Below are 21206 nucleotides of genomic sequence, written 5' to 3'. Positions count from 1 at the left end.
CAGGGTCTCAAATTTGTCTGGCAGGAGAGAGGCCCTGGTTGACGCTGCATCCAGGAGCGCCCTGATAGTCCCAGTCCAATGCACAGAGTTTAACCAACAGGCCCAAGGCGGTGCATGTGGACAGGAGGAGCGCCACGTGATCCCTCTTGACAAGCCAATCACCCAGATAGGGAAATATCTGGACCCCCCGCCATCTGAGTTAGGTCGCTACCACTGACATGCATTTTGTACCCACCCTGGGGGCAGTGGACAGACCAAACGGGAAGACCGTGAATTGTTAGTGATTCTGTCCCACCATCAAATGGAGGAAGCGCCTGTGCCCCTCGAATATGTGGATATGGAAATACACGTCCTGTTGATCGAGGGCAGCGTACCAGTCCCCGGGATCCAGGGAGTGGATGATAGAGGCCGGGAAACCATGCAGAACTTGAGTTTCACCATGTACTGGTTCAGACCTCGCAGGTCCAGGATGGGCCTGAGCTCCCCTTTGGCTTTCAGGATAAGGAAATAACGGGAGTAATACCCATTGCCCATGAACTCCTCAGGCACTGACACTATCGCTCCTAGTCCTAGGACCCACCCCACCTCCTGCTCGAGCAGAGCTTCGTGCGATGGGTCCACCAAGAGGGACGGGGGTGGGGGGTGATTGGGCGGGGAGGAAGTAAACTGGAGGGTGTAACCCCGGGAGATGGTGTTGAGGACCCATCGGTCAGAGGTTAGCTGCAATCATTCTGGGAGGAAAGCACACAACCGGTTGGAGAAGGTGAGCTTTATTGGGAGTGGATCCCTGATGAGGAATCATAGAATATCAGGGTTGGAAGGGACCTCAGGAGGTCATCTAGTCCAACCCCCTGCTCAAAGCAGGACCAATCCCCAATCAAATCATCCCAGCCAAGGCTTTGTCAAGCCTGACCTTAAAAACTTCCAAGGAAGGAGATTCTACCACCTCCCTAGGTAACGCATTCCAGTGTTTCACCACCCTCTTAGTGAAAAAGTTTTTCCTAATATCCAACCTAAACCTCCCCCACTGCAACTTGAGACCATTACTCCTTGTCCTGTCCTCTTCTACCACTGAGAATAGTCTAGAACCATCCTCTCTGGAACCACCTCTCAGGTAGTTGAAAGCAGCTATCAAATCCCCCCTCATTCTTCTCTTCTGCAGACTAAACAATCCCAGTTCCCTCAGCCTCTCCTCATAAGTCATGTGTTCCAGACCCCTAATCATTTTTGTTGCCCTTCGCTGGACTCTCTCCAATTTATCCACGTCCTTCTTGTAGTGTGAGGCCCAAAACTGGACACAGTACTCCAGATGAGGCCTCACCAATGTCGAATAGAGGGGAACAATCACGTCCCTCGATCTGCTCGCTATGCCCCTACTTATACATCCCAAAATGCCATTGGCCTTCTTGGCAACAAGGGCACACTGTTGACTCATATCCAGCTTCTCGTCCACTGTAACCCCTAGGTCCTTTTCCGCAGAACTGCTGCCTAGCCATTCGGTCCCTAGTCTGTAGCTGTGCATTGGGTTCTTCCGTCCTAAGTGCAGGACCCTGCACTTATCCTTATTGAACCGCAACAGGTTTCTTTTGGCCCAATCCTCCAATTTGTCTAGGTCCCTCTGTATCCTATCCCTGCCCTCCAGCCTATCTACCACTCCTCCCAGTTTAGTATCATCCGCAAATTTGCTGAGAGTGCAATCCACACCATCCTCCAGATCATTTATGAAGATATTGAACAAAACCGGCCCCAGGACCGACCCCTGGGGCACTCCACTTGACACCGGCTGCCAACTAGACATGGAGCCATTGATCACTACCCGTTGAGCCCGACAATCTAGCCAACTTTCTACCCACCTTATAGTGCATTCATCCAGCCCATACTTCTTTAACTTGCTGACAAGAATACTGTGGGAGACCGTGTCAAAAGCTTTGCTAAAGTCAAGAAACAATACATCCACTGCTTTCCCTTCATCCACAGAATCAGTAATCTCATCATAGAAGGCTATTAGATTAGTCAGGCATGACCTACCCTTGGTGAATCCATGCTGACTGTTCCTGATCACTTTCCTCTCCTCTAAGTGCTTCAGGATTGATTCCTTGAGGACCTGCTCCATGATTTTTCCGGGGACTGAGGTGAGGCTGACTGGCCTGTAGTTCCCAGGATCCTCCTCCTTCCCTTTTTTAAAGATTGGCACTACATTAGCCTTTTTCCAGTCATCTGGGACTTCCCCCGTTCGCCACGAGTTTTCAAAGATAATGGCCAATGGCTCTGCAATCACATCCGCCAATTCCTTTAGCTCTCTCGGATGCAACTCGTCCGGCCCCATAGACTTGTGCACGTCCAGCTTTTCTAAATAGTCCCTAACCACCTCTTTCTCCACAGAGGGCTGGCCATCTACTCCCCATGTTGTGATGCCCAGCGCAGCAGTCTGGGAGCTGTCCTTGTTAGTGAAGACAGAGGCAAAAAAAGCATTGAGCACATTAGCTTTTTCCACATCCTCTGTCACTAGGTTGCCTCCCTCATTCAGTAAGGGGCCCACACTTTCCTTGGCTTTCTTCTTGTTGCCAACATACCTGAAGAAACCCTTCTTGTTACTCTTGACATCTCTTGCTAGCTGCAGCTCCAGGTGCGATTTGGCCCAGATTTTGGACTGGTGGGGTGCCCCCAAGCATCCCATCAAAAGCACCGGTACCCCTCCTGCTTGCCCTTGGAGGATGCAGGCTCGGGGGCAGGCCGAGACTGCCTCTGAGGGCATCTCTTATGGTCCCGCTGCTTCTTATGGGCGGCCTCATACTTTGGGAGGGTCGCCCAGGCAGGAGTCTGCTGCGGCTTGAACTTAGGTTTTGCCGGAGCCGGGACATAGAGGCCTAGAGTCTGGAGGGTCATGCGGGAGTCTTTCATGCCATGCAGCCCTGTATCTGTTTCCGCCACAAACAGAGCTTTTCCATCAAATGGGAGATCCTGCGTGGAAGACTGCGCCTCGCTGGACAGTCCAGAGAGCAGGAGCCATGGCGCCCGTCTCATGGACACCATGGAGGCCATGGATCATGCAGCTGTGTCTGCAGCATCCAAGGCTGCCTGCAGGGACGCCCTAGCGGCCGCTGCCCCTTCCTCCACTAGTGCCTTGAACTCCTTCCTATCGCGCTCCTGGAGGGAGTCCTCAAACTTGGGTAGGGAGCCCCACAGATTGAATTCGTACTGGCCCAGGAGAGCCTGATGGTTTGCCACTCGTAACTGGAAGCTTGAAGATGGATAAACCTTCTTTCCGAAAGAGTCCAGTCTCCGAGAGTCTTTGTTCTTTGGGTTCGGGGCTGGCTGACCCTGCCGTTCCCTGTGGTTGACTGACTTGACCACCAGAGAGTTGGGCGCCGGGTGGGTATACAAGTACTCATGCCCCTTAGTGGGTACAAAGTACTTGCGTTTTGCCTTCTTAGAGATGGGGGCCAATGAGGCCGGTGTTTGCATTATGGAATTGAAACAATGGGAGCTCTGTTTATGTACAAATCAGCAGAGGGGATGGGAAGTCAACCAGAAGGGAAGAACAGCAGGAAGCCCTCCTGCCTCTTGTAAGAGGGTCAATGAACTTTGAGAAGTCAGCATGGCACCTGCACCCCAGCAAGAGAGAGAAGCTTTGTATGGGCTGTAGGGTTCCCTTCCCACTCTGAACTCTAGGGTACAGATGTGGGGACTCGCATGAAAGACCCCCTAAGTTTATTTCTACCAGCTTAGGTTAAAACTTCCCCAAGGCACAAATTCTTTGCCCTTGGAGGGTACGCTGCCACCACCAAGAGATTTAACAAAGAATCAGGGAAAGGACCACTTGGAGTTCCTATTCCCCCAAAATATCCCCCCAAGCCCTTACACCCCCTTTCCTGGGGAGGCTTGAGAATAATATCCTAACCAATTGGTTACAAAGTGATCACAGACCCAAGCCGCTGGGTCTTAGGACAATAGAGAAATCAGTCAGGTTCTTAAAAGAAGGATTTTAATTTAAAAAAAGGTAAAAATCACCACTGTAAAATCAGGATGGAAAATAACTTTACAGGGTAACAAAAGATTCAAAAACACAGCAGAACTTCCTCTAAGCTTAGTTTCAAAGTTACAAAAAACAGGAATAAACCTCCCTCCAACAAAGGAAAAATTCACAAGCAGAACAAAAGATAATCTAACACGCCTTTCCTAGCTTTTACTTCCAATTTTTGTAATATGAGAGACTTTTAGGATGGAGAGGGAGTTTTCTGGCCTGATGCTTCTCTGCTTCCCAAGAGAACACATAAAACAAAGCCTTCCCCCCGTCCCCAAGATCTGAAAGTATCTTCTTTCCCCATTGGTCCTTTTGGTCAGGTGCCAACCAGGTTATTTGAGCTTCTTAATCCCTTACAGGTAAGGAGGAATTCTAGGCTACCCTTAGCTATATGGTTATGACACACCCCCTCCAAATCACAGATAGTGCTGGACAGCCTGTACCACACTGGCTGTGATGTCTTCCTGAAGCTCTTGGAGAAAACAGAGTTAATAAGACACATGCACCTCTAGATATACTACTGATTATATAAAAACTAACAATATTTTCCACATTTCAAGGACGATTTTAACCTGTTGATTCTGGGAAACTTTCATGGGAGAGTACATCAGTCACTTTGTTAGAAGCTCCTGAAATTTGTTTTATTTCAAAATCAAAACCTTGGAGAGCTAAACTCCAAAGACTTTTTTTGTTATTGTCCTTGACGGCATGAAGCCACTTCATCGCAGCATGGTCTGTTTGCAGGTGGAAACGCTGTCCCCAAACGTATAGGCGTAGCTTTTCCAGAGCCTAGACAATGGCGGAACATTCCTTTTCACTGATTGACCAGTGACTTTTCCTCTCAGACAGTTTCTTGCTAAGAAACATGACAGGATGGAATTCTTGATCCGGTCCTTCCTGCATTAAAACTGGTCTCACATCACGCTTGGATGCATCTGTGGTTACTAGGAATGATTTATCAGTCTGTGGCCCTTAGCACAGGGTCAGACATGAGTGTTGCTTTAAGATGGTTAAAGGCCTTCTGACACTCTTCAGTCCACTGAACTGCATTTGGATGTTTTTTTTTTTTTTGGTTGGTGTGTCAGTGGGGTGGCGATTTGGCTGTATTGCGGTACAAATCGCCTGTAATATCCGGCCAAGCCTAAGACAGATTGGACCTGTTTCTTTGACTTTGGGACAGTCCACTTTTGGATAGCATTCAATTTGACCTGTAGGGGGTTGATAGTTCCTTGACCCATCTGGTGTACAAGGTAAGTCACTTTGTTTAGGCCTATTTGACACTTCTTAGCCTTAACAGTTAGCCCTGCCTCCCTTATGCGCTCGAAGACTTTTTGCAGATGATCCAGGTGTTCTGCCCATGAATCAGAAAATATGGCCACATCATCAGGGTAGGCAACTGCAGATTCTCCCAATCCTACTAGGAGACTATCTACAAGTTTTTGGAAAGTGGCGGGTGCATTTCACAGCCCGAAAGGGAGCACATTAAGTTCATACAGCCCTACATGGGTGACGAAGGCTGAACTTTCCTTGGCAGATTCATCCAGCGGTACTTGCCAGTATCCCTTGGTTAAGTCCAAGTTAGAGATGAAGTGGGCACAACCCAGTTTCTCCAATAGCTCATCTGTGTGTGGCATTGGATATTTGTCTGGGTGAGTTACAGCATTTAGCTTACGGTAGTCCATACAAAAGCGTATCTCCCCATCTGGTTTGGGAACTAGAACCACTGGAGATGCCTATGTATTGATAGAGGGGCAGCTTACACCCATTTATAGCATGTCCTGGATCTCCCATTCTATAGCAGTTTTGGCTTGAGTTGGTCCGGTACGGTTGGACTTTAATTGGGTGAGCATTACCTGTGCCAATGGAGTAGTATGCCCGTTCAGTTCATCCTGGGGTGGCTGAGAACATCGGCGCAAAGCTAGTGCACAGCTCCTTGATCTGCTGGTGCTGCATACGTCCGAGGGTCATTGAGAGGTTCACCTCTTCCACGCCATTGTCACTTTTTCCTTTGTAGTAGACACCTTCAGGCCACTCAGCATCATCTCCTCCCTGGGCTGTAAACTGACAAACCTTTAATTCTCTGGAATAAAATGGCTTTTGAGAATTAATATGGTACACCTTAGGCTTTAGGGTTGGGGTTGGGGATGCTAGGAGATAGTTAACAGTTCCCAGGCACTCCTGGACCGAAAATGGCCCTTCCCATGACACTTCCATTTTATGGGCCTGGAGCGCCTTCAAGACCATGACCTAGTCCCCTACTTTAAAGGAATGTTCTCTGGCATGTTTATCATACTAGGCCTTTTGCTCTTCCTGAGCATCTTTCAGGTTTTCTCTAGCAAGGGCTAAAGAGGTTTGGAGGGTGTTTTGTAGGTTGTTTACAAAATCCAGAATGTTAGTTCCTGGGGAAGGCGTAAACCCCTCCCATTGCTGCTTCACCAATTGTAATGGCCCCTTAACTTTGCGGCCATACACAAGTTCAAATGGTGAAAACCCTAAACTGGAATGTGGGATAGCCCTGGAGGCAAAGAGCAACTGCTGCAACACGAGGTCCCAATCGTTGGAGTGCTCATTTATGAATTTACGTATCATGGCCCCCAAAGTTCCATTAAAATTCTCCACCAGGCCATTTGTTGATGGTGGTTAGGGGTGGCAACCAAGTGGTTCACCCCATGAGCTTCCCACAGGCTTTTCATGGTCCCTGCCAGGAAATTAGTTACCGAATCCGTAAGGATGTCAGAGGGCCAACGTACCCTGGCAAAAATGATTGTTAATGCCTGGCACACACTTTTAGCCCAGATGTTACTTAGAGCTACTGCTTCCGGCCATCGGGTGGCAAAATCCATGAAAGGCAGTATGTACTGCTTTCCTCTGGGTGTCTTTCAGGAAAGAACCCAGAATATCCACAGCTACTCGCTGAAATGGAACCTCAATTATGGGGAGTGGCTGGAGAGGGGCTTTGACTTGGTCTTGGGGTTTTCCCACTCTTTGGCACACCTCACAAGACCAGACATAGGTAGAAACGTCCTTGCCCATTCCCTCCCTGAGGAAGGACCTCCCCAAATGGTCTTTGGTCCTGTTCACCCCAGCATGGCCACTAGGATGATCATGGGCTAAGCTCAAGAGCTTTACCCGGTACTTAGTTGGAACTACAACTTAGCTACAAACAAGCTGCCTAAGTTTCCAGTATTAAGACACATACTTGCATTATACAGAAAGTTTACCAAAAAACATCCATAGACCATAAAAAGAAAAGGAGTACTTGTGGCACCTTAGAGACTAACCAATTTATTTGAACATAAGCTTTCGTGAGCTACAGTAGCTGACGAAAGCTTATGCTCAAATAAATTGGTTAGTCTCTAAGGTGCCACAAGTACTCCTTTTCTTTTTGCGAATACAGACTAACACAGCTGTTACTCTGAAACCATAGACCATAGGTAATTATTACACAGGTAAAATACACACAAATAGTAACTTCCATGTGTAGACCCCGATGTTAATTCAGCCCTGTAATAGTTACATAAAGATCTCTTCATGAACCACTGGGGTGAAGTGTGTCAACGACGTATAGCAACTTTGAATAGCAGTTTAGGAGAGTCAGTGAAGATGACTGAAGTCAATGGCAAGACACTGAGTGACTTCCAGAGAGACAGGACTTCACCTACTCTATTTACTTGCAAATTTTGGTAGGCAGATTGTAATAACCCTGTGTGACCTACGCAAGTTACTGTACTTAGTCTCTCCGCGTTGTTTCCCATCTCTCAAATGAGGAGGACCGTATTTTCCTATCTCACAGAGGTGTTGTGAGGATAAAAACATGAGAGTTTTTGAGCTGCTCAGATATGATGGTAATGGGGACCCCCTCCCCACACACGACAGAGTTATATATATCTAGTTGGAATTTAGTCAGGACACCAGGATTGGCAACTCCATTATTCTGAGAGGGGTCATTGGATATTTTATGATGTGCAGAGCCCAAGCCTTACATCTCGGGTTGGAAGACACTCTCCAGCACAAGAGATTCCCTCAGCACGATGGCCATTGGTCAGTACTGACTTGAAGAAGAGTGCCACCTATTGAATCACCAAAGCTGCTTACATTGTAACACTTACTAGTTTATGTTTCTTCACAAAAAATATATATTTGGAAATGGAAGGGAAACTTTCTAACCTCGTGTGACAGTAGCCATCTTGGCAGACACGAGGGATGAACTGGGGATGTCCAGAACTGAAAGCATGGCAGACATTGGCTGACAGAGGTAACACATTCACATCCTCCATGGCTTGGGCACAAGGGAGACAGGTAGCACACACTGACCAGTGAGTTACATACTTCCCCTGAGGAAGCTCATACCAAGCATTTGAGTCCCACAGCAGTTCAAATCCCAGACTAACCTTCACTTATGACACCATCATCTTGGCTGACACTTGAACCAGGGATCTCCAACAGTTAAAAACTCTTTACCTGGGGATTGGGCACAGAGCAAGACACAAAATACAGCGAATAGTGGGTTACATCAGCCTAACATGAAGATTGAATTTTGCCCTAATTTTCTAAATTGAGACTAGAATGTGTGCATTATATTGTGGGAACCAGTGAAAATACAATGCTGGATCTTAATATATATTATATACAAAGACTGTTAGAATAACATTATTTAGGTTGTAAAGTCAAGTACTCAAAAGTTAAGAAATGTCAGTACCACCTTAATTTGCTTCCCTTCTGTGTCTATCCTGAGCATTGAATAAGGCAAGGGTTCTGTGATCACCTATTTAAAAGATATACCATAATATATAAGAACAAAGGAGCCAAATTAAGCTTGCACAGGCATCCATAAACCTGGCATCTCCTAACTTTCAAGGACTTGACCCTAAATAATGTTTTTAATGTAGCTTTTAAAAATACAGTTCCCTACATTAAAAAAAAAAAAATTAAGTGCAACTAATCCTCCGTGCCCCTCCATTGTGAACCATCAGCAGAGTGTGAACCATGAGCCTTCAGCCCCAGAACAGACATCTAACACTTGAGCTACAGGACTAAGCACATTAGCTGGCATTATCAGAAAGCTGCTATCCCGAATGGGCAGCTGGTGCCAAGTGGTGTGTCTGCAGTGAGGGTGGTTGGCGGGAGATTGGCCTGCAGTTGATATCTCAGTCAAACTTGAATGGAATTTCATGGGACAAAGGCCCTTCTCTTCCCTCTCCTGAATTTCAAACGCCTGCAGCAAGCAATGAAGATGTTACAGATTCTTTAACAACAACAACAAAAAAATCACAAGAATCTTTAATGGCAGCAAGTGTTAAGACAACCTAAATATATAGGGGTCCCTACCAGCTCCCCCATATTGACCCAAGATGATGACATTAGTGAAGTGAAAGCATGATTGCATACTTACTACATTATATCCAAAATACAACTGTAACCTTCATGTATCTTTCAGTAGGACAGATTCTAAATTTCCTGAGAGGGACTCAATAAAAAATATCAGGGCATAAAATCTGTGTAGAGTCCAGTAAAGCACAACAATATTCTACCCAGTATTGTGATCTCCTTAATCAACGGATATATTGTGGTCTTGCCAACCTATTAGTCCATCAATGGAATGGAGACACTGTATGTGTCTAAACCCCAACCACTGAGGGGTACATTTCCAAAGCAATGAGCAGACATGTAAGTCCACTCACATGAATGTAATTTGGAGTAGTATGAGTATTTCCTGAGTCTCCTGGTGAATAGGTATCCTTTATTAGCCAGGAAGAGGTTTACCAGTAAAAGCATTAGTCAGAGACAAGAAGATATTAAAGAAAGAAAGAAAGAAAAAAATAATCTGATAAACACATTACCAGGGATCTGATGAAAACTGGCATTTAATATATCTATATCTATATTATATATAAAAAGGAATCAGCACTTATATTGAAAGACATAAAGGCAATGTATTATTTTGATGATTTTATTGTTTTTTTAATCTTCAAAATTTTTCTGCCATGAGACAGGAATGCATGATCGATAGAAATGGCTCAAACATCTTCACATGAAACACTCTGAATCATATTTCATTCACAATTATTTGTCTAAAACATCTACAGTGACATAATCCCACCCATTTCCATCCATTATCACAGATTTAATTATCGGTTAAACAGTAGTTGCCAGCAATTGAAAGCTGTAAGGCTTTTTGCATATTAGTAGAGTCTTCTGAACTACAACACAAGAATATCACAACTATAACTCTCACTTTACATGGCAACCCCTAAGTGATAGATGTTTCCAAATGACATGTGTTGCTTATGTGGAGTTCATAAAAATGATAGAGAGAGCTCTGTGCCTCACTGGCTTTGATAAACCCTTTTTTCTTTACTAGAATTATTTTCTCACCTTACAGCATATTCCTCATTTGAAACCATATAATTTGATGAGCTGATCTTTATCTTCTGTCACTATTATTGGGCAAAACTGTAAGTCAGACACACTAGAGCTCTCCAATAAAATACTACGTACAGAGCACAGTTTAAGCAGTTGGGTTGCTTGGAATCCACATCTCCCTTCATTTGAAGAGAACTATTTTGAGGTTTTCTGGAACTGTTGTAAACAAGAGGATATTTTATATATTTTTATTATATATATATATATATATATATATATATATATATATATATATATAAAAATATATATTTTCTAAATATCCTTTGGGAGTCCATTTGAGTTTTCTGATCTTACCAAATGATGACTAAATACCTGATCTGTAGCATTACTCCTGAGAAGATACTAGAAAGGGAATGACAGTTTTGATGCACTTTGGAATGGCACAATCACGTAAACGCTCGCACACTTAAGACTTATGAACTCATCCAAAGTTTCTAAACAAGACTTTCTAACTAAAACCTAAAATATCAGCACAATGCAGCAAGTTAAAAAAATTCTATGTAATCAAAATATAAACAAGTACATAGGAAATGCATACTTGTCAGTAAATCTATTTTTTCTTTTTAATGTAGGAAACTTATGTACTTAAGAAACAAATGTAGCTGTCTGACAAGTTTTGTAAAAAAAAAAATTTACTTTCCAAATGCATAACAAATGCCATGATATCCTGTAACTGGCCAGGTATAGCCACATAAGAGCTGCATGGCTTACAGCAACTCGGCGAAAGAAAAATCACCAAAGAGGAAATCTCAAAATACGCAACATTATCTAAATTATTGTGATATTATCATGACTGCTAAAGGAGCCAGTAAAAAAACATTTGCAGTTTATTGATTCTTAAAGTCACCACATAACAGGAAAAAAAAGTAACATCTTACTATACTAATCCCAAGCACCAATTTAACTATATTTATATTTCTCCTAGACATAAGGAAACGATTTCTGCTTGAAGCCTACGTTTAACCCTAGAACCATTAGACTTTTGTTTTCTTGTCATGCATTCTCTTCTGTTCACATCAAGGTCAATATAAAGATTCTTAAGTTTCAAAATATCAAGGCGAGCAATTCTTTGAAAACACAATTGCCTCTTACATTGTAATCAACTTTTAGGTCATCAATAATTCATAAACAAACAGATGTTTCGTTAAGTTCTATGATTAAATAGGTCTATACACAAGGATCAATAAAAACTGTTCCTTGATATGATTTGCATTAGAACGAGCAGCACCTAGGGCAGACAGAATGCAAACATGTCCACACTCCATTAGGACTTAGTAGTGTTAGAAAATTGCATATGTGTTATATCAAGAAGGCAGTTTCATGAACATGGCATTATTCTTGTTTTTCCTTTTTTCATTAAAAAAAGAAAGAACAGCTCCACAAAATTAATTTTTCAGATTTTTTTTATGCACCTGGAAAAACAGCACAGTATTATTCAGCTGGTATTTATTCAGTGCTTCTGTTTGGTGTTAGTACTTCCAGAAAACACTTTCACATGATTAAGGTGGTTTATTTCAGCTTTTCCTTAGAACTAACTTTTTTTCCAGTATTTACATCATGCCACTTCCTGACAGCAATTTCAGAATTAAAAATGAACCTATGCTTTTGTCCCACTACTAACGTTGACCAGTTCCTGACAAACTGTCAAGCTGGGCCCTTGGGATAGTTCACATATTGAAACAAAGTCAGACTAAAAAACTCACTGAAACCCAACAGCTGGAGTGGGCATGAATCTCAGCTATTTACCCTCCCCTATTTAAACCCTCTCCCCTTTATGAAAGCACACACACCAACGGAAAATAAAGACCATCTGAGTTTGAAGTGTTAAGACACCGGTGAATTATCTTGCTGGTCTTCAGTAACAGTGGATTCACTTTGCTCCTCACTTGTTTCATTGGATGGTTCTTCGTAGCTTGGCTCACCTGGATCCAGACTGCTCCCTTCACTTTGCTCCTCACTTTGCTCTTCATTGGCCTCCACAGTCTGCTCCAAATTGCTCTCCACACATGTGAGAGAGCTGCCGGTTACGCTTTCATTTTGTGCCGTTTCATCAAATGATTGTGAAAGAGGTGCAGGGGACTCTACCGCACTTTCACTTGCAGGGATGGGTGCTTTGGTTGTACCAATTTCTACTACAATGTCATTTTGTGGCAAAGTTATCTTCTCCACAAGTCTCCATTGAATAATACTCATGTCTTTCCCTCCAGTTGAAATCAAGTGACCATCGTTATGCGTAAAGCTGACATTTGTCACATGACTGCTGTGAGCACTGTATTTGTGACTGGGGGCCTATTGAAACAAATGGGGGGGGGGGGGGGGAAAGAGAGGAATTAACTGTCAAAATCTTTTCCTGTTATTTGTTAATATCAAAACACTACAGAAATATCTGCTGGAGTATTCCAAAGAATAATTTATATACACCTACACAAATCTATATTAAATTTCCCGCCCCCCCTCCCCCCAAGATATACTTTTCTCTTGAGTATTATTACTGAACTGTATAAATTCCAAATTGTAGGAGACTTTTCCACGTTTGGGCTGGCTATATGTCCTTATGAAATCTGTATCTGGAAAGGGCCAGATAAAAATAGATAACTTTAAAACACCCCGCAACAAATTTAGTTTGCTACCAAGGGCAAACAAAATTATTTTATAAATAAGTTACTCTCTTCCTACATACTATTATTTTGACAGGGTCCCTGTCTCATTCAGGGCACAGGATGGGCCTGCTGTGGGAACCCATCTTACAAATAGCTGAACCATCTGGCATGGAAAATTTCACCCCAAATGATTAAAGTTTGCCAAAGTTGCAAATGAAAACAGGGTCTTATAAAGGGAAGTGTCAGGCAACCGTAACCTTTTCTACCAGCCTTGTCTATAATACACCCCACAGAGTAGTCTAAACTTACCTTTGGCTTGGAGCAGGGATACTGAAAGAGATGGACCTTACAGAAATCATCAGCAACTGCTATCACCTTTCGATTATGGGATCTGACAAGAGCATTTATATCCGTCCCATCTGATCCTTCAGGCCATACTCCTAGGATACAGACACACAGATATATTTAATAACAGTAATTTAAAAACAAAATTTAAAAAAAATCCTGAAGCAAAAATATAATCCATGAAACCTAAAATAAGGTTAAAAATAATGCTAAACAATGCATTTATCAAATTAAATTAGGAAACTGAATAGGATATTGAACTCAAGTTTATATTTTGTTATGCCAAGAAAATTTATCTCACTTGCTAAATTGCTATTCAAGACCCCAATCCTGCAAATATGGATGCGCAAGTGCTTAACTTAAAATTCAACTTGTTGCCAAAACAGATAATTCTTAAATGAACACTGTTTGGTACATGTATTCATGATCTAAAAGTGATGTGAGTTTCTGAAGTATGTAGCAAACTTAAATGCAGCACACTATATTAATTGAAATGTTTGTTTATAAACCATTTTTTGGAGCAAAATAATTATTGTGTAGTGGAACCCTCTTTCTAATGGCAGTATGATTTGAAACAGACCACTGATCAGCATAGTTTGCACAGAAACTCAGCCTGGACATGTGCTGTATATGAAAACAGTGCTTAAATAAAACAAATACATAGTGAATTGCACGTAAGTGCAAAGCATAGAACTGGTCTGTCTGGACAGAAGAAAAGTAGTATCGCGTGAAGGAACAAAAAAGGAGCACGGAATTAAGAAAAAACAAAAACATGCTCTTGAGCTTCAACATGCAGCAAAAATGGGCTTGCATATCTAAGAGCAAAGCTGGGAAAAGGGTAAACTAAGAATTAAAATATGATACTTTTCTCCATGGTGCCAACTTTTACAACTCGGCCACCACCTGCTGGGTGACTAGGAGTTGTATAAATACGAAGAGCCTTTTTTGTTTTGTTGCATTTTTTAGGCACTGTGATTGCAAAGGATATCAATTATCAAAATAGCCAGGGAAGGCATATCTTCCCACAGCTACAAGCATTGGTTTAGGCCAGTGGTCACCAACTGGTAGATCGCAATCGGCTGGTTGATCCTGGAGCCTCTGACAGTCAATTGCGATCTCCGGCCGCTAAAAGTCCGGTGGCACAACAGGGCGAAGGCAGGCTCCCTGCCTGCCTTGGCTCCACACCGCTTGCGGAAGCGGCCAGCACACCCCTGTGGCCCTGGGGGAGAGAGGGTGGGCAGGGGTCTCTGCACGCTGCTCCTGCCTGCAAGCACCACCCCTGCAGCTTCCATTGGCCAGGAACAGGGAACTGCAGCCAATGAGAGCCGTGAGGTCAGTGCTTGCAGGCAGGAACAGTGCGCGGAGTCACATTCCCCTCTGCCCCCGCATGGGCGTGCTGGCCACTTCTGGGAGCGGCATGGGGCTGGGGCAGGCAGGGAGCTTGCCTTAGCCCCACTGCGCCACTGACCGGGAGCTGCCCGAGGTAAGTGCCGCCTGGGGGCAGCCCGCACCCAACCCCCAGCCCTGAAGCCCCCCTCCCAGAGACAGCACCCCATACCCCTTCCTGCACCCCAAACCCTCTTCCTGCATCCTGAAACTCTGCCCCAGCCCCGAGCTCCCTCCTGGAGCTAGCACCGCTTACCCCCTCCTGCACCCCAACACTCTGCCCCAGCCTGGAGCCCCCTCCTGTACCAAAACTCCCTCCCAGAGCTTGCACCCCTCACCCTCTCCTGCACCCCAACCCCCTGCCTCAGGCTTAGCCTGGAGCCTGACCCCACACTCCGAACCCCTCAGCCCCAGCCCAGAGCCCGCACCCTCTCCCGAACCCCAACTCCCTGCCCCAGCCCGGTAAAGTGAGTGAGGGTGGAGGAGAGCCAGTGACGGAGGGAGGGGGAGATGGAGTGAGTGGGGTGGGGCCTCGAGGAAGGGGAGGGGTAGATTCTGGGTTGCACTTAAGTTCAAGAAGTGATCTTGTGTGTAAAAAGGTTGGAGACCACTGATTTAGGCATTAAAAATACTTCCGCCATTTCTTTGTATCACCAAGACAGAAACATCAGGGAACTCCGAGTAAACTGTAGGTTGAGTGCCAGCCTGAAAGTTGTGCAGCATTATATTTTCAACACTGCAAATTTTCTTAAAGTAAACAACTTGTTCACATCTGAAATTGTTATAAAAAACAACACCTCTTTCACTAGTTTATATGAAGGTTGTTTGTGACACTTTTCACCAGGTCAGGAAATTTTATCTAGAAAATTAGAAGCCATGGGACAACTAAAGGTATGCCTAATTCTTCACTCTTTAAGGAAAAGGAGGGAGCCTGGCCAGTATTAGAGGATATTTGACGCAAGCGAACGTTACTGCAGATAAGTTACCAAAATGAACAACATGAATTGCTAAGGAAATTGTTAGGCAATATTTTGAATGTCTCAACAGTAATGATGATGTCTGTCTCATAAATAAATATCTCAAGAATTTTCAAGCAGCTAGAACTAAATCGATTGATCTTAAAATACCTTCTTAATCTATTAATATAGTATAACCAGCAGGTGGGGCTAATAAATTAACTTTAGAGTACACTCAAAACTCTGCTGCAGACATTTCTTTGAAGTTTATATTTAGGAGCCTAAATAAAGAATTTTCTTAAGCAACAACTCTACAATGTTATCTTCTTCCTGAAATTACAGATGCCATTCTAGACAGATGTTGACCAGAGAGCTATACTATGTCCCCCTTCTTAATTTATAATGAGAGTGAGGGCTCTATTGTATACACCAGTTTGATATTAGCAGTCTTAAACAAAAAGATAATCTGTTTTAACAAACTGGTAGGATTTTTCCTTTCAAGGTTTCAGGGAAATATGATGAGAGTAACCCATCAACGTGGCTGACAGTGTAAAAAAAAAGGAAGTATCAAATGTTTAAAAACTTTTAAAAATAGCAATGTTTATATTATTACTATTATTTTGTATTGACAGAATAAGTAGTCCCTATAAGATATTGTCCTTTTGTGCTGTCACTGTAACAGACACGAGACAGTCCATGGCTAAAAAAGCTTACAATCTGAACAGAGAAACGTCAAAGGAAGGTACGGGAAACATGCCCTGAGAGGTGAAGTGACTTGCCCAGCATCACAGCAGGTCAGTGGCTGAACGAGGAATAGAACTCATGTCTCATGCTGGGTGACAATGCTTTAATTTGAGACTAAGCCATTGGTCCTGGATGTTTTTAAGGGCCAGGAATGCCCAACAGTAGAAAATTAAAACATGATGGGCCTGGAACTTTTAAGTTTGCCATTACACCTTGAAGATGACAAATGATTTTTGGCAGAATAACTGATGTCACGCTATTTGCTGTGCTCACTTTGTTTTTAAACACACAAGTGAGTCACTGGTGGATATTTCATTCAGAAGTATCACTCAGATTTCACTTTCCATTGTGAACCCAAGACCCCTTAGAACTCTGAAGAATCTGAGAGCTGTTAAGTTTAATAAAACTTTAGTACATAATAGTAAAAGTGCGTAATAATCTGGATGGAATGGAGATAAAACCAGAAACTCTGACCAGAATTACCAGCAACTGAAATGCAGTTTAAAATACACAAGAGAAAGAAAGGGCCTGGATGGCATAGGGTACTGGTAATGAGATACAGAGCTGTTCATCTGCATGTCATCTCAACTGAATCTGGCCCAGGTCTCATCACTAGCTCCTATCTGATGGCTGCTAAGTAGAATGAGCTGGTGGTCTAAATCCAAATCAGAGTGAATAGGTGTTCAAATCATACAGACACTGGTACAACCACAACTGACTTTCTTGCATGCAATGTCACCAGTATAGCGAATGACTGATTGAGCATGGAAACAGAATTCCTCTTCCATCTCCAGACATTGTCCCTTTATATCCAGAAGAAGGGCACCTCTGAGAAAGAGCAGGGAATCGGATACAGCTGCTGCCCATATTGCATCTGCTATGCTGCTAAATGTAGTGCTGCTGTAGTTTTAGTGCTTGCAAGATGGCATCTTTCATTAACTCAAAATGTAAAGTAGAAAAAAAATGCCAAAGGAGTGCCTCAGATCCAACCATAACATAACAGCGGGTAAAGGCCTGATTCAGTCCGTCTTCCTCCTTTAAAGTATTTCATTGCTCACGGACCAGGACATTATGCTCTTGTGCAAATGCTGAAAGCTTGGTTCCTTGCACTTCCTCACTGCTACCTGATGAATCTCCTGTGAGCCACTAACAATACCCATTCCTTCATGGTACAGCTTCCACTCTTTCAGTATTTGCTCCACAACAGCAAAGAAAGTTAGGAAATCAAAGTTGCAGACAAATATCGTTAACCAATCCAGTTTTACACACTCAGAGCTTCAGGAGAAAGCAGCCATCTGCTCTGAATGCCATCAACAGAGATTGGATAAACATGTGCGTGTATAACATTACATTAATTTTTCAGGCTAACAGGAGCCAGAATCCTGATCAAAATACCAAGAAGCAGCAGTGTAGGTATCTGTTCACCTACACCAGAGGGATGTTCCAGCATATCTCAACTGTCCACCTCTAAAGAGAAAGGACTTTAGGTCTTCAATTATAAAGACCAAACTGTCAGGTGCCCGGCTTATTTGATGTACAAGATCATCACTGTAGCCACCAACTTAAATGTCGCTCTTCTAGAGCACTTGCGTATTAAGGAGATCCTCTCAGAGGGGGTATGTGGTCATCATCAAAGGCTACATGAAGAGTAAGCATTCAGAAAAAAACATTTCTCTATTTTCTTCCTTCCAGCAAATAAATTGGCATTGAAAACTGAACTCCCACTAGTCAAGAAGAAAAGCTTTGCACGCTCTTTTCTCTCATTCCCAAGAATTTACTGACTTGCTTCTACCTACTTTTTATGTTTCATATAAGTGTGAACACCAGAGGCAGATCTCTTGTGCTAGTGGTGAATGTGAAACATTTAGCACCTTGCTCACATGATTTGGTTCACAACACTGGCAGGTTGAACAATATCTCTCAACACTTCTCAGAAGGGCTCTCCCTTAGGACAGACAGAATGCCATTTTGCAGAAAATAACTTGAACTATTCAGCCACAGCCCTGAGTTTTGGCATAAAAATCATACATAACACTGTCCGTTCTTTACATTTTTGTAGATTTGTTTTAAAAAATCTGCTTCATTTTTTAAAGCACTCCTCCTTTGCAGACATAGGGCACATTTCTTTTCTTTGATTGTAGTCCTCAAATGGTGTAGCTACCCTCCTGAGTCATGGACGACACAGTACAGAGTATACACCTCAGATCTTCACTGTACTTTCTCTCCTCCCCATTCCCATCCCCAGTACCATCTCTCAAAACACAACAGTTCATGGCTCAAGGCCCAAACTCCAGAGTCTACAATGAGTAGAACAAAAAAATCCCAAACCTTTAATATTAAATGGAAGATGAATATGTATTATCTATGGAGAATATCTACCTTCAGAGAGCTACATCCTGCTTAAGATTGATCACAAGACCAGCACTGCGGTCAGTCTCCTGGGATGGTGTGTCAGACATAAGGGAATTGTTGGGGGTATCTGATAATAATACTACCAGGAGGTAACTGAAGCAATTCTGTACTGACATTCCAATTACCGTACCATGATCATTAATCAAGTATTTCCAATTATAAAATCTAGCATAATAAAGGTTAAACAAAATGAAGGATAAAAGCAAGTTAAATGGTACTTACCAAACACTTGAAACCCTAGCACACAAGTGTACGTCGTCCAATCTATATCCTTACAATCCGAACGATTCCTGATAAGTTTACAGCCACTTGGAATGTCCCCTTTAAAAGAAGTGAATTAACAGTAATGGCATATGAATTAGATCCACCTATTTTGTTCCTTGAAGACACTAAGAATTTTGGAGAAACTAATTAAGTGCAATTTTTTAAACCATTTTTGAATCATTCTGGAAAGCCAATGACAAGGCCAGCACTAGATTCCTCCATTGTGGGAGAGATCCTTCACCAAATTCCAAGAGCCTGACTCTTCTCTCATTTACACTGGTTTTACACCTGTGTATCTCCAACAACTTCAATTTCACCTCCCATTACTTCTAATTTACACTGGCCTAAGGTCAGAATTGGGACCTAACTCCCACCCCTTATTTCTTAGCTCCCTCATTAAGTGCTTTATAAAATGTTTCAACATCTCAGACCCCATGCTGCCAGACCCCATACTTGCTAGAATTAGCAGTCAGTCACTCACTCAGGAAGTTTACTTTAAAAATCATGATTCTGGGTAGTGAGGAACCATTTGCCATGGGAGTCTCAATCCCCTTTCACCTTGTAACCAGAAAGGGAATGATTCTGTCTTTCAGTTCAGCAGTTTGGCATTGATGGATTGTAGCCCTTCACCTCATTGCACAGATAATTACAGTCACAGAAACTTTGGGCAGATTCAGAAACAGAACTCTCAGCTCACAGCTGAGTTGTAACTGGTGGAATAGACCTGTGAAGGTGCAGACATTTTTCATATCTGAGGGATGGTTCTTCATGCTTGTAAAGAAAGAGGAGCCACAACCCATCAATTCCAAACTGATGACTTCCTCCAAACAGAATAGGTGGGAAAATCTATTTTTTAAAATAGATTAAAATGTCTGTGCTCTGACAAGCTCACCTTGCTTTAGGTGTGATACTGCATAGTTGTTAGATACATCTACTAGTTAAATAAACACATACATTTAGAAAATCAGAAGGTATGCCAACACTATTACTATACAGCTAAATAAATACTGTTATTGGTTCAAGCTTTTCTCTTTCAAATCTTACACACTTCAATAGATCACACTGTTGATACAAAATAGACAACGTATACATACTATTTTCGAAGTGCAAAACCTTTTGGAGCAACATCACAACCTAGTGCCACTTGTTCTGTAAATTCTAAGTTGTTATCCTGATTTATGACCTTGTAGAGAAGTAAACTATATTTGGAAGTGCCATTAGGTAATACACAGCTCTGAATAATATCAGGTTACAAAAGTTCAAATTAGTTCCTTTGTCAGAAAGCATTTTGCACAGACAGCCCTGTCCACATACATTATTCCATGTATTATGATTGCTAAGGCAAATTTCTGTCCAGTACATATAATTTAATTTCATACTTACAGTATAGTATTTCATAGTCTCCTGAGTTTGACATTATATACTTGTTGTCCGGGGACCAGTCAAGGTGTGTAATATAGCTGGAATGTCCCTAAAGAATAACACAATAATGCCAACATGAAACTTTTAATTTAAAACATAAACATGTCCAGTGATGGCTTAAAAATTAACAAGGCATAGGATAATTAAAATCAGAAGTAGTAATGAGTTGTTCTTTTTCCAGGATCTGTTGTAAACATTTGCATTCCTGTAAAGATTCTCATTACACAGAGAGACATTTGCCAATGACTAAACAAACATGAATCTGGCAAAGTGCCTTTCCTGTAACCTATTAGAGTTTCAGAGTAAAGTGGATTTTTCCTTGGTAATAATATTGCCCCTTCATGGTACAAATTAATCCAAGCAGACAAGTTATTCAAGTGTGGATGAGTTCATGAAACGACAGCGCAGAGCTCTACTTACAACCAGTCAATTAGGAAAAACAAATCATGTTGAATTGTCTTTTGATAGGGCAATGAGACTAAATGCATGAATTTGCATTACTAAAAGGTAGAGGAAAATGGCAGATTTTCAGAAGTGCTCAGCACTCTCAGTTGCGACTGGGTTTTTAGACAAGCCTAGCTCCTGTTTAGGCACTTGAGTAAGTAGCTGGATTTTCAGAAATGTACAGCT

At 42.7% G+C, this 21206-nt stretch overlaps 1 protein-coding gene across 9 annotated transcripts in view; it reads right to left on the bottom strand.

The window, feature by feature from the left end:
* Nucleotides 1-9960: 9960 nt before the first annotated feature.
* The window catches only part of EML4 (EMAP like 4), a 249578-nt gene continuing 238332 nt past the window's right edge, over nt 9961-21206 (bottom strand). For all 9 annotated transcript variants that reach the window (XM_037895812.2, XM_043543754.1, XM_037895808.2 and 6 more), the window contains 4 exons: nt 20538-20625; nt 19113-19211; nt 13357-13487; nt 9961-12736 (listed from right to left, as the gene is read on the bottom strand). In XM_037895812.2, coding sequence (XP_037751740.1) covers nt 12272-12736; nt 13357-13487; nt 19113-19211; nt 20538-20625 — 783 coding nt within the window. In that variant the 3' untranslated portion in view covers nt 9961-12271. The remainder of the gene's footprint in view (nt 12737-13356; nt 13488-19112; nt 19212-20537; nt 20626-21206) is intronic.

The sequence above is a fragment of the Chelonia mydas genome, chromosome 3 (genome assembly GCF_015237465.2).
Source record: "Chelonia mydas isolate rCheMyd1 chromosome 3, rCheMyd1.pri.v2, whole genome shotgun sequence".
In the NCBI taxonomy this organism is placed as follows: Eukaryota; Metazoa; Chordata; order Testudines; family Cheloniidae; genus Chelonia; species Chelonia mydas.
This window is presented reverse-complemented; position numbering and strand designations above follow the sequence as displayed.